At 52.0% G+C, this 13,532-nt stretch overlaps 1 protein-coding gene across 4 annotated transcripts; it reads left to right on the top strand.

Annotated features, from left to right (window-relative positions):
• The first annotated feature begins 3,316 nt into the window (after positions 1–3,316).
• PRSS36 (protease, serine 36) lies at positions 3,317–13,325 on the top strand. 4 transcript variants are annotated; one of them, XM_012808855.1, is made up of 15 exons: positions 3,317–3,418; positions 3,723–3,758; positions 3,941–3,976; positions 4,227–4,389; positions 4,826–5,106; positions 7,526–7,692; positions 9,580–9,829; positions 9,945–10,074; positions 10,453–10,709; positions 10,804–10,952; positions 11,352–11,589; positions 11,708–11,849; positions 12,115–12,380; positions 12,457–12,578; positions 12,838–13,325. In XM_012808855.1, exons 1-15 carry the CDS (start codon positions 3,382–3,384, stop codon positions 13,114–13,116), a joined length of 2,553 nt encoding a protein of 850 aa, XP_012664309.1. In that variant the 5' UTR covers positions 3,317–3,381; the 3' UTR covers positions 13,117–13,325. The 4 variants fall into 4 exon arrangements, with proteins under 4 accessions (XP_012664309.1, XP_003795882.1, XP_003795883.1 ...); XM_003795834.1 differs by having other exon boundaries at positions 10,804–10,967; XM_003795835.1 differs by lacking the exon at positions 12,457–12,578 and having other exon boundaries at positions 10,804–10,967; positions 12,115–12,193.
• The last annotated feature ends 207 nt before the right edge of the window (positions 13,326–13,532 follow it).

Here is a 13,532-nt window from a genome sequence, read left to right as displayed (position 1 = left end):
TGTCACAGCTCACAGCAACCTCAAACTCTTGGGATTAAGTGATTCTCTTGCCTTAGCCTCCCAAGTAGCTGGGACTACAGGCATCCACCACAACACCCGCTATTTTTTGGTTGTAGTTGTCATTGTTGTTTGGCAGACCCCGGTTGGGTTCAAACCCACCAGCTCCTGTGTATGTGGCCAGCGCCCTAGCCGCTGAGCTACAGGTGCTGAGCAAATAGTTTGTTAAACTAAAATGTTTGCAGCTTTCTCTAGGATGACACAAATTCAGGTGTGCATGACAGCAAACACCCAGGATTATTTTCTGGGAGACATACGGCCTGGCCCACAAGATCTTCACAGAACATCCCTGACCAGAAGTGGAGTGACTCACGATTTCCAAGCATATTCTTTTCACAAGGAGATGCAGTGCTGCTCAGCGTGGTTGGTGTGGAGCATATGTGGCTCTGTACTTGGGCTGTAAGACTATATCCCGCTCCCTCCAGTCAACACCTTTCAAAAGCTTGGCTGAGAGAAACAGTATTTTCAAGGATTATCTGAAGAATGCCTTTTTTTTTTCTAGGTCAGTGATAATTAGCCTTTGTAGTGAGAAGGCCAATTCAGAAAAAAAGTAACCCATTCCCAAATGTTTCAAAAGAAATGATCTCTTTTATCAGGAAATGTAATATCAACAACTTTGCTTAAGCATGTTTTTATTGTTTTTCCAAATGCTAAAGCATTTCATTATTTTGGCTAAACTTTCTGAAACATGCATACTGTGATATATCTGATGGAATGTTCTATCTTCTACCGATGTTTTTGGTCAAGGAAAGAATTTTTGGAGCTGGTTCGTTTGTTTTTCTCCTTAACCGACCCTGAAATCCATTATTTCCAAAGTGTGCTTTGTCTCTTTTTATCCAGGGGGAACAGCCATATGGAAAAGTGCATAGGCTCAGCGCCCGTAGCACAGTAGTTACAGCGCCGGCCACATACACCAAGGCTGGCAGGTTCAAACCCAGCCCAGGCCAGCTAAACAATGACAACTGCAACAAAAAAATAGCTGGGCATTGTGGCAGGCACCTGTAGTCCCAGCTACTTGGGAGGCTGAGGCAAGAGAATTGCTTAAACCCAAGAGTTGGAGGTTTCTGTGAGCTGTGACACCACCTCACTCTACCGAGGGTGATGTAGTAGACTCTCTCTCAAAAAAAATAAAATAAAAAGAGATCCTCCTGCCTCACCCTGCTAAGGAACTGGGGTTGTAGATGCACCCACCACAGCCAGCTTAAGTCACTGGGTTTTGGAGTGGTTATTATCCAGTAATAGATAACAGACCTCTTCTAGTATTCGCAGACCATATTTGAGAACTGCTGCTCCAAATAATGATTCATAACCCTTTCCCCAACCCAACAGACCTGTGGAATAGGACTTGCTCCTCTAAATAGCACAATGGCTCACCAAAGCAATACATTTTGTGGGAAGAAGGGGAACAATTTACTATAGAGAGACAGAGTGGAATTTCTGTGGGAGGTGCAAATACAGTTTGCAAAAGCTTCACAGGTGATTCTGATAGTTGTACCACTCTAAGATGCCCTTGCTTGAGAATCACTGTTTTAAGCTTCCTAGTGGCCAACACAAAAAGGAAAATTCAAGTGGAGTCACTCTTTCCCAAGGGTTCTCAGGGAGAGGACACTTTGATAGAATGAAACCTTCCTTAATAACATTATGGCAAAACCAGCAGTGTTTCCTAAAGTTGATTTTTATAGTGCTGGTTAATGTTAGCCTATGTCACCATAATCAAACCACAATCAATAAAATAATTATAATGGGGGAAGATGCCTCTGGGTAAGAGAAATAATATATACATAGTTTGCTGCTAGTCTAATTAGTGGAAGGGGAAATTATAGATTAGCTAGTGTATTATTAAATAGTTTTCTATTGTTGATGTAATGAATTACCCTACACTTTCTATTGCTGGTGTGACAAATTACCCTACGCTTAGTGACTTAAAACAACACAAAGTTATGGTCTTATGATTTTTAAGGTTATAATTCTAGGTGTCTCTAGGCTAACATCAAGGTATCAATGGGCCTTCCAGGAGACTGCAGATAATCTATTTTTACCCTTTTCTGCTTCCGGAGGCTGTTCTTATTCCTTGTCAGTGATTTTCAACCAGTGTGCCATGAGAGGGTGTTAAATATACCACAAAAATTTTTAAGGATCATTGATTAAATGATTTTCTTTTTCTTTTTTTTGAGACAGTCTCAAGGTGTCACCCTGGGTAGAGTGCTGTAGCATCACAGCTCACAGCAACCTCCAACTCTTGGCGCCTGTAGTTCAGCAGCTAGGGTGCCAGCCACATACACCAGAGCTGGCGGGTTCAAATCCAGCCTAGGCCTGCCAAACAATGACAACTACCACCAAAAAAATAGCCAGGCGTTATGGCGGGCACCTGTAGTCCCAGCTACTTGGGAGGCTGAGGCAAGAGAATTGCTTAAGCCCAGGAGTTGGAAATTGCTGTGAGCTGTGATGCTACAGCACTCTACCCAGGGCAACAGCTAGAGGCTCTGTCTCAAAATAATAATAACAATAATAATAATACTTCCTTCATTAAATGCTCCTCAATTTCTCTTCAAGGAGCCCTATGTTTCTTCCTGCTCTTATTGATTCACAATGAGAGGTTCAGTGACTTTCCCAAGGTCACATAAAGAGTAAATGACAGCATACCTGAGAGTACTCACTTAAACCCAGAGAAAGATAGAGTCTTTTTCTGGCCTTGCCAACCTGCCCAGCCTCCTCCCAGAATCCCTATGCCCTGCCCACCCTGCCGGAATCTGTGATCCTTTTGTTGGGATGGGATTAAATTCCCTAGGGCTCTTGTCTCGGACCTGGCCAACAACTCCAGTAACCAGAGCTGTGTGAGAAGAAAAAGCCAAGCCACTGGGGCAGCCGCACCCCAAACAGAGGTGAGGTCTCAGGTGAGTCATGCCAATGAGGGGCCACCTTCCCTGTCCCATGGGTCACTGCTCACCCTAGCCCTGCCTCACCAAGGACCCAGAACACTGGCTTCCCAGACCCCAGCTGTCCTTTTCTTTGGTCTTTGTACATTGTTCTCTCCCCTCCCTCCCCCACTCAACAGGTGTCCTGGAGCTAGGACACCTGCCCTCACCCCCACCCTGGCCTCTAGAGATGTGAGATGAGCACAGGACTCTGGGTGGGGCCTTCAGACTCCCTACTTCCCCTTCTAGCCTCAGATCCTCTCAGATTCCCAGAGATGGGCTCCAGCCAGGGAGGGTGGGGCTGCTCTTGGGACCATCAAGAGTCACAGGACTGCCTAGATAGTGACAGAGCTGTGGCTGGGAGCAGACTTTCACCCACCTCTGTGCCTCCAGCTGATTCTAATGTGCCATGTCCCAGTACCTGTTCCTCCCACTTGTGATCCTCGGTAACCTCTGGGGACAGGGGATAGCTGCAAGGGGCTTGGGTCCTAGCATCTGGGGAACTGGAAAGCAGGATTCCTGAGGAGTAGAGTGTCAAAGGAGGAAAGGAAGTAGTGTCAGAGGAAGGAGGGAAGGAGGACATCAGAAGTTAGGCAGGAGAGGGAGAGGGAGTAATGCTTCAAACGTAGGAGACAGGAGACGTGGCTGCCTTGGAAGATGGACTAGCTAGAAAGCCGGGGGAGGGACTCAGGGAGGGCACATAGTAAGTGCAGGTCTCCAGCCTCTTCCTGCCTTCCTCTGTCTTCCCAGCCATCAATCCCACCTCAGGAACCTTCCAGGATTCAGGTAAGGCAGCTGGATTGGGGGAAAAGTCATGTGCAGAGGCGGAAAAGAGAGATAACAGTGGATGCTGAAGGGACAGAGAAGAGGGTGGTGGCGGGTGGAAAGCAGCAAGGTGGGTGCTGGGTTGGGTAGTACAGGGTCTAGAAGTCACCAGTATCTTTTTCTCTTTACCCTCTGGGATTCAGCTCTCAGTCCTACCCAAGAAGAACCTGAAGATATGGGTAAGAAAGAGGCCCAGTGTCCTCAGAGCTTAAAGAAAAGTTAAGGATGGATAGGTGATGAGGGAGGTGGAAAAGACCAGAAACTTAAAAGTACCTAGGTCTTTGTTCTTTGTTCAGAGGAGCAAACTAACTTAGGGTGTGGGACGAGGCTTTCTCCTGAGTTACCTGAAGGCTTTCTTCTGAGTTCCCTGGGGCTCTCTGAAGTGGGGGACCCCAAGTGGACTCTGACTTCCAGGGCTCCCCATTGCAGAGTGTGGGCGCCCTGAGCCCTCTGCCCGCATTGTGGGGGGTTCAGACACGCAGCCGGGTGCCTGGCCTTGGCAGGTAAGCCTGCATCAAGGGGGAGGCCACATCTGCGGGGGCTCCCTCATCGCCCCCTCCTGGGTCCTCTCTGCTGCTCACTGTTTTGTGAGGTGAGTATTTGCGCTAGTCCATCCCTCTCCTTCAAGGGCCAACGCTGCCCTGCAGTTCGACCACTCCCACACCCTCCTTTCATCCTCAAGGCTAATTTGGAACCGAGTTGCCCTGGCTACCCCTCTCTGCCCCCCAAGCTAGGTGCCCTGCAAGGTATCAATGTTCTGAGTGGGGTGAAGCCACCAGCAGACTCCTCCCACCACTCCACTAAACATCTTATCTGAATCTCATCTATCTTTCTGATGCCCCCAATCTCCAACTCCAAATCGGATTCTCCCGTCACCTTTTAGGAGTTACAGCCCCAAATTACTATCTGTCTCGAACACTCCTGGGTTGTTGCTGACCCCACCTCCTATTCTGGCTCTCAGACCCCACTCGCACGAGGATCTGCCCCTCCATAGAATCAATCTAACTTCTTGCCTCGCCTCGGCGCAGGAACGGGACCATGGAGCCCGCGGCCGAGTGGTCGGTAGTGCTGGGCGTGCACTCTCAGGACGGGCCCTTGGACGGCGCGCATGTCCGCACAGTGGCCGCCATCCTGGTGCCGGACAACTACAGCAAAGTGGAGCTGGGCGCTGACTTGGCCCTGCTGCGCCTGGCCTCACCCGCTAGGTTGGGCCCGACCGTGCGTCCCGTGTGCCTGCCTCGTGCCTCGCACCACTTCACACACGGCACCGCCTGCTGGGCCACTGGCTGGGGGGACATCCAGGAGGCAGGTGAGCGGGCCAGGCTAGAGCCGGAAAGGTGGGAGATCAGAGGCCACGGAGCTTTCGGTGGGGTGGACTCAGGAGCGTGCCCTAAAATTCTGCCCCCTCCTGCGGGTAGGCGGGTCCTTGGGCCGGGCCTTGGTGGTGGGGCCCCCTGGGTGAGGCCTGGGACGGAGTCTTGGGGGTTTGCTAGATCCTGGGTAAATCCCTCATCTATCTCCATCTAGCCTTCTCCTCAAGTGTTCTCCAACTAAGACTACTTTCTGAGTCATCCTCCCACACTCCATTCGCTCCTCGCCTTTCCTTCCAGTTTTTTCTTTTCTGAATTTAGAATCCGACTAGGGTCCCCATCCCAGCTCTGCTATGTCAGACAAAGCACTTCATCCGGTACATTTTCTCCTCTGTAAAAGGAGGAAAGTAGTGCTGCCCATTTCGTGGGCTTGTTGGGTGGATCAAGTGAAAATATCCATTTAAAGTTTATAGCACAGTGCCCAGCATAGCAGTAACTAGATATTTCTGCCTAGGTAACCCATGTAAAAACCACTAAAGCACAGCACCTGGCATATAGTAAACATTCAGCAGATGTCAGTTTGCATTTGCCTTCCCATCCCTCTTCCTCCTATCTTATATCCCCCCCCTATTCATTTTTTTTTTTTTTTGAGACAGAGTCTCACTATGTTCCTCTCAGTGGAGTGCTCACAGAGATTATGTCTGCATAATTTCATAGCTCACAGAAATTTCAAACTCTTGGGCTTAAACGATTCTCTTGCCTCAGCATCCCCAGTAGCTGGGACTACAGGCGCTCGCCACAACGCCCGGCTATTTTTTTTTTTTTAATATTGTAGTTGTCATTGTTGTTTAGCAGGCCCCTGGCCCCCACCAGCCCTGGTGTATGTGGCTGGTGCCCTCCCCACTGAGCTACAGGCGCCAAGCCTCTACTGAATTTTTTATTCCCCACCTCCTGTTTTCTCCCTCTACTTCATTCATTCGTTCTTTTGCCCAAGATAATTCTTGGGCACCTTCAAGGTACCAGGCACATTAGAGATACACCAGTGAATGTAGCAAACCAAAACTCCTGCCTAGTCAGGCTTACATCCTAGTAAATAGACAAACAGCAATTTCAATACATAGACACACACTCTGTTTGAAGGTGTAGGGGGACACAGACCTCTTCTCCATTCCCTGTTACCCCATCATCTAGTGGCACTTTTCCATGCTAGCTTTGCCCCTGCAAATATCCCCCACATCTGCTATGATCAGACCTGTACCAGTGCATGGGTCTTTGGGTACGTACTGCAGGAGGAGATGCCACAACCTTTATCTAGGTAGGAGGTAACAGGAAAAGTCACTGTAAGCACCTAGGATGGCCAGGCCATCCTGACAATAGACAGATTGGGAGATTTTTAGGGATCTCTGTGAAGAGATGTATTGCAGAAACATGGGAAGAGATGGAGGCCACCTGGGGGCACAGGTGAGACATGTTAGATGGAGAAGGGCCAGGCTAGGCCAGGCTAGGCACAGGATAGGGATGTTAGATGGAGAAGAGCCAGGACCAAGAAGGCCTGGAGGTCAGCCTAAGGGCCAAAGAGCCCTTCCAGTTCCAGGGGTCCCCAGGATAATCTTCAAACCTCCCTGGTTGAGCCCCAAATACACTCTTAGCCATCGCCTGGCCACTTAGGACTCTGTGCAGGGAAGGAGTTCTATCTCTGCTTTTCCCCCATCCCTTTCTGGATCCTGAGATTGTCGTTCTTATCAAAAACAGGTTCTCCTCAGGATAGGGCTGACACCCCATGTTCAGACAGTGAGATCCATTTATTGTTCTCAGTAAGATCAGAGTAAGCTTTAGAAACTTCCTCTAGCAGCAGCAAATGAAGACTGGGGACTAGGCCAGTCAGGAAACTAAGTTGGTCATCCAGGACTAAGGTTATATTGTCTGAACTAGGGTAGTTACAATGAGAATCCCAAGAAGTCATGAATAAAAGGATTTCATGACTCGGGAGCTGAGTGGGGAAGGAGGGTTGAGAGAAGTTTCCAGGATGACACCTAGATTCAACGCTTGGCAACTTCGGAGAAGACCACATCTACTCTGTAGAGAATCTTTGTGAAAATAGTGCCTTCGGGAACAAACACATCACCACATTGAGGCTCAGAGCTTAATGCTTTTAGTCCCTTTGTACATCTTTTGTTGTGGGGACCTTTCTGCAGTACACAACCTGCATAACTGTGCATGGCAGCTCTAACTGCTTGATGGGGGCATTCCTGAGATGAAGACAAGGAGGGAGATGGGGCCAATGTGATGGCCTAAGGTGTCATATGGGGCATCTAGATGGAGATGTCCAGGAGGCAGCTGGAAGGGACAAAGCTGAGCCCTGGGATCTGGTGACTCTGTATCTGCCTTACAGTATGTGCTCTCTGGTTCTGTCTCTAGACCCTCTGCCTCTCCCTTGGGTGCTACAAGAAGTGGAGCTAAGGCTGCTAGGTAAGGCCGCCTGTCAGTGTCTCTACAGCCGGCCTGGCCCCTTCAACCTCACTCTCCAGCTATTGCCTGGGATGCTGTGTGCTGGCTACCCGGAGGGCCGCAGGGACACCTGCCAGGTGAGGAGTGTGCCTGGCAGGGCCAGAATGCTAACCAGTGAGGAACAGATAAATCCCTGTTAAATCTCCCCAGATAAATCTCTCTGAGCCTCGTGCAAAAAGAAGGGACAATTGCCAATGGATGGAATAGATGTGAAGAAGAAAAATGGACAACAAGTTGACACTGTTGTTTCTGCCATACAATACCAGACTCCAAAGTGAGCTGGCCTGGTCAGAAGCATGGCACCTTCTCTTATAGTTGTGTGACCTTAGCCAAGTTACTTAACCTCCCTGTGCCCAACTTTCCCACTTGGAGGATGGAGATAGTAGTGTTACCTATCTCATAGTGTTGTCGTAATGATTAACAGTATCTTGTCCTTAATAAGTGCTAAATACGGCTGGGAAAGGTAGCTCACACCTATAATCCTAGCACTCTGGGAGGCCAAGGAGGGTGGACTGACTGAGTTCACGAGTTCAAGACCAGCCTGATCCAGAGTGAGATCGCATCTCTAAAAATAGCCAGATGTTGTGGTGGGTGCCTGCAATCCCAGCTACTTGGGAGGCTGAGGCATGAGAATCACTTTAGCCCAAGAGTTGGAGCTTACTGTGAGCTGTGACATTATGGCACTCTACCGAGGGCAAAAAAGTGAGACTCTGTCTCAAAAAAACCCCCCAAAAAACAGTGCTCAATAAATATTGGCTATTATTATTATTGTTATTATCCCATATCCCAGGCTACAGCACAGCTCCTGTTACTTAGGTGCTCAAGAAATAGTTATTGATAAAAATGAATTGGCTCGGCACCTGTGGCTCAAGTGGCTAAGGCACGAGCCACATACACCTAAGGTGGTGGGTTCGAATCCAGCCCAGGCCCGCCAAACAACAATGACAGCTGCAACCAAAAAATAGCCAGGTATTGTGGCAGGCACCTGTGGTCCCAGCTACTTGGGAGGCTGAGGCAGGAGACTCACTTGAGCCCAGGAGTTGGAAGTTGCTGTAAGCTGTGATGCCACAGCACTCTACCCAGGGGGACAGCTTGAGGCTCTGTCTCCAAAAAACCCAAAATGAATTAATAGGCTCAGCACCCATAGCTCAGTGGTTAGGGTGCTGGCCACATACACCAGGGCTGGTGGGTTTGAACCTGGCCCAGGCCTACTAAACAACAATGATAACTACAACAACAACAACAAAAATAGCCAGGCATTGTAGTGGGCACTTGTGGTCCCAGTTGCTTGGGAGGCTGAGGCAAGAGAATTGCTTAAGCCCAAGAGTTGGAGGTTGCTGTGAGCTGTGATGCCATCGCACTCTACTGAAGGCAACGTAGTGAGACTCTGTCTCAAAAAAAAAAAAGTGTAAGAAACATAAATTAATAATCTTTTACAGAAGGGATAACCTGCTGAAGGCCAAAACGCTGCATATTTTAACCTTTTTGCCCAGAAATCTTCCTCAAAGGACACACATTTTTTTGTTGTTGCAGTTTTTGGACAGGTATACACTACTTCTGGTATATGAGGCTGGCGCCCTACTCCTTGAGCCACGGTGCCACCCCCATTTTTTTTTGAGACAGAGTCTCAAGCTGTTATTTCTGCCATAAAATACCAGACTCTGGAGTGCACTGGCCTGGTCAGAAGCCAGGCATTGTATTGAACAAGAACCAATTGGCTGTGAATGAGACCTGCAGGCTCTCTTGCATGGCCCTTAATGCATGAGCCTGGTGCTCTCGGCTGTGACTGCTCACCAGCTTTTCTGCTTCATAAAGCACTTCTGTTTAGAGTCACAGGGGACACAGAAGACAAGGCACAGCCAAGGGATATTTCTAGCAGAAAGTGATTGTATGTGAGGCTAAAAGGCAGTGTAGGTTGGTAGGTCCCAGAGATGATCTCCTAACACAAAATCATCCATCATTAGGGTGACTCCGGGGGACCCCTGGTCTGTGAGGAAGGAGGCCGCTGGTTCCAGGCAGGAATCACCAGCTTTGGCTTTGGCTGTGGCCGGAGGAACCGTCCTGGAGTCTTCACTGCTGTGGCTCCCTATGAGGCATGGATACGGGAACAGGTGATAGATTCAGAGCCTGGACCTGCCTTTCCCACCCAGCCCCAGGAGTCCCAGTCTGGTCCCCAGGAGCCCGGGGAGGAGAACTGCACCATTGCCCTTCCAGGTGAGTGGTTAGGACCCTAGGTGTGCACTAGACATGGGAGATTTGAGTTTGGGTGGAAACTACTGGAGTGAGGGGGATTCAGGAGGCCCCCTGACCCAGGCCTGTCACCCCTTAGAGTGTGGGAAGGCCCCGAGGCCAGGGGCCTGGCCCTGGGAGGTCCAGGTGCTGGTGCCGGGATCCAGACCCTGCCATGGAGCACTGGTGTCTGAAAGCTGGGTCTTGGCACCTGCCAGCTGCTTTCTGGAGTGAGTAAGAATCCACATCTCAGGCAGATCCTTGTCCCTGCCCAGATCTGCCTGAGAAACCACCGTCTACCTGGCCCTACCCCTCCTCTGGGCAGGATAGGAATGGGAGGCACCTCAGTGGGGAATACAGGGTCCCATTTGGAAGTGTAGGATCCAGCACAAAAGAGGGGTGCTAGTCCGCCAGAGGCGGGTAGAGAGGTTGCATAGTTCAATCCAGGATGCTGAAGTCTAAGTGCAAGTTCGAACGCGGGCGGGCTGGGAATCCGGCCGCGAACGCAGGATTTTAGCCAGGAGATACAGAAGCTGTTATCAGGGGTGCGAGGTTTCCAGCCAGGTGTGCAGGGTGTGGCCCACGTCTCCCACCTCCCCATCCCGCAGCCAAATCAGCTCCCACAGTCCGCCCAGCGACCTCGAGGCCTGGCGCGTGCTGCTGCCCTCGCGCCCGCGCGCGGAGCGAGTGGCGCGGCTCGTGCAGCACGAGAACGCCTCGTGGGACGACGCCTCGGACCTGGCGCTGCTGCAGCTGCGCGCGCCCGTAAACCTGAGCGCGGCCCCGCGGCCCGTGTGCCTACCCCACCTGGAACACTATTTCCTGCCCGGGAGTCGCTGCCGTCTGGCTCGCTGGGGCAACGGGGGTAAGCCGGGGCCTGGCTCTGGGTGGTGCGGGACCAAGCTGGGGCCTCCTGGGTCACCATGCTGGCTCTCTGTTTTCCCCGCCCCCGTCCGCAGAACCTGCGCCTGGCCCCAGCGCGCTGCTCGAGGCGGAGCTTTTGGGAGGCTGGTGGTGTCACTGCCTTTATGGCCGCCAGGGGACGCCAGTGCCGCTCCCGGGAGACCCGCCGGACGCTCTCTGCCCCGCCTACCAGGAGGAGGAGGAGGCGGGCCACTGCTGGGTGAGAAGCCGAGGTGGAGCCTGCAGAAGCGGGCTTGGGTGTGACCTGAGGGAGGCCAAGGTAGGCGGAGGGAGCCGGGGAACTGGGAGAGGAGGTGCGCTCCCAGCCCGGAGACAGTGGAGGCGGGGCCAGAACGAGTTGGGGGCGGAGCCTGGCCTTGGTGGACTTGAGGCAGACTCTGGGCAGGTTTGGGGGTTTCACTCTATCCCCAGATTTAAGGAAAATCGTAAATTGAGGGGTGAATTTGTTTTCTTACACAAATTAGTACTAGCGCCTGGCTTGGAGGCGGTGGTACCTTATGTCCGAGTGGGGGCAAATCTGGAGTTCTGGAAAATCCCAGGAGCGGTGATATTCACAGCAAGCACACACACTTTTTTGCCACAGAATGACTCACGTTGGAGCCTTCTGTGCCGAGAAGAGGGGACCTGGTTCCTAGCTGGGATCAAAGACTTCTCTAGTGACTGTCTACGTCCCCGAGCCTTCTTCCCCCTGCAGACCCATGGCCCATGGATCAGCCATGTGACTCGGGGAGCTTATCTGGAGGACCAGCTCGCCTGGGACTGGGGCCTTGAAGGGGAGGAAACTGAGACACAAATTTGTCCTCCCCACACAGAGCATGGAGGTAAGCCGGAGGTCTCTAGGGCTCAGGATCTCCTGGGGGGTGGGTACATAGATCCACGGCAGGGGCTTTAGGAGTCAGCTGTGGGGCCTCAACTGAGGTGACCTCTTTCTCTCCCTAGCCTGTGGCCTGCGGCCAGAGGCTGCTTCAGTGGGGGTCCTGTGGCCCTGGTTGGCAGAGGTGCATGTGGCTGGTGGTCGAGTCTGCACTGGGATCCTTGTGGCCCCAGGCTGGGTCCTAGCAGCCACTCACTGTGTCCTCAGGTGGGTCTCACTTATCTCTAAGGCAAGAGACTACAGGGGAAAATGAGGAGATGAATCCAAGGGCTCCACAATAGTGGGTATTCTCCCATTGGGGATCATACAGAACAGGGAAATTTGTGAGATGTTTTGAGACAGAAGAGAGATTTAGGAGGAATGATGAAGAATTAGTAGCATGACTCTAGAAAATTACCCATTTCCCTGGGCTGGGAAGGACTCTATAAAGCAATAGGGGAACAGAAAGTGACTTTGGACCTTGTTCCAATAGGCTGGGCTCTACAACAGTGCCTTACATTGAAGTGTATCTGGGCCGGACAGGGGCCAGCCCCCTCCCACAGGGCCACCAAGTATCCCGGTTGGTCATCAGTATCCGCCTGCCCCGGCACCTGGGACTTAGGCCTCCCCTGGCTCTCCTGGAGCTGAGTTCCAGGGTCGAACCCTCCCCATCAGCCCTGCCCATCTGCCTTCACCCATGGGGTATCCCCCCAGGAGCCAGCTGTTGGGTGCTGGGCTGGAAGGACCCCCAGGACCGAGGTGAGAGTCCTGGGTCATGGGAGTGTGGAGTAACTGTAAGCCAGAACCATGAGACAACATTCTTTCCTCTCTGTAGTCCCTGTGGCTGCTGCGGTCTCCATCCTGACATCTCGACTCTGTCACTGCCTCTATCAGGGCATTCTGCCTGCTGGTACCTTCTGTGTCCTGTATGCAGAAGGGCAGGAGGACAGGTGTGAGGTACAGGCATCCTGAGAATCTAGATCCAGGGATAGGGGAAACTGTGCTGGGCAGCTGGGCCCTAGAGAGAGACCAAGATTGGAATTCCTAAGTGTTGGGCCCCAAATGGGAAGCAGTGCTTGCTGGCTGGACCTTGGAGAGTGACCAGGATGCTTAAGGATGGAAACAAGCAGTGCTTTGTGGCTGAACCATAGGGGAAGGTTCAGGAGAACAGGAGGAAGGGTAACACACTCATTTGGTCTGGGCTTTGACTCTGCAGGTGACTTCAGCCCCTCCCCTCCTGTGCCAGACTGAGGGAGGCCCCTGGGTCCTCATGGGCATGGCTGTTCGAGGGAGTCGGGAGCTATTTGCAGCTATTGGCCCTGAAGAAGCCTGGATCTCCCAAACAGTGGAGGAGGCTCACTTCCTGGCCCCTAGTGGCACCCCCTACTGGCCCCCTGAAGGCAGCAACCTCTGCCCCCCAGACTTGGCAAGGGCCTCAGGCTCCCCTCAGGCTGCTCTGTTCTTGCTGCTACTGACACCCCTAATCCAGAGCTGAGGGGTCTGGGTCCTAGTGGCACTTCCTCCTCTGCCCTCCACTTCCTCCCCAATGGGGCTGGAATGTGACCTAACCAGCTGGTTCCCTTGAAGAACCTCCAGAGAGTCCCACCCACCAAGACTGCAGCGGCTTCAGATAATTGGCCTATTTTGGGCCCAGGAATCCTTGGGGGTGGTGGGAGGAGCAGACAATAAAGGTGTAAACGCAGACACCTGTGTGGGCTTGTGTCATTGCTGGAAGCAGGTTGAGGGACTGAAGGCATGGGAGGCTGAGGGGGGAAACCTGGAGGGGTAGGGCCCCTCCCTTTTCTGTGAGTCAGGCCTTGAGCTCTCAGGAAATGTGTCCCTGAACGTGGTGGCTATTCCAGCATTCCTGCCCCAGGGCAGGGAGGCTGGGTGGCCAGCTGGTTATGTGTC

Source organism: Otolemur garnettii, unplaced genomic scaffold (assembly GCF_000181295.1).
Source record: "Otolemur garnettii isolate 467f Iridium unplaced genomic scaffold, OtoGar3 scaffold00096, whole genome shotgun sequence".
NCBI classification, from domain to species: domain Eukaryota; kingdom Metazoa; phylum Chordata; class Mammalia; order Primates; family Galagidae; genus Otolemur; species Otolemur garnettii.
Note: the sequence above shows the minus strand (reverse complement) of the source record. Positions and strands in the feature narration are given on the sequence as shown.

What these genes read in the sequence shown, in the direction of transcription:
- PRSS36 (XM_003795834.1), top strand. Translation starts at nt 3,382, where the DNA reads ATGTCCCAGTACCTGTTCCTCCCACTTGTGATCCTCG. An exon ending in AGAAGAACCTGAAGATATGG is followed by an intron (nt 3,977 to 4,226) that starts GTAAGAAAGAGG and finishes TCCCCATTGCAG; the next exon opens with AGTGTGGGCGCCCTGAGCCC. An exon ending in AGGAGGCGGGCCACTGCTGG is followed by an intron (nt 10,968 to 11,351) that starts GTGAGAAGCCGA and finishes TTTTTGCCACAG; the next exon opens with AATGACTCACGTTGGAGCCT.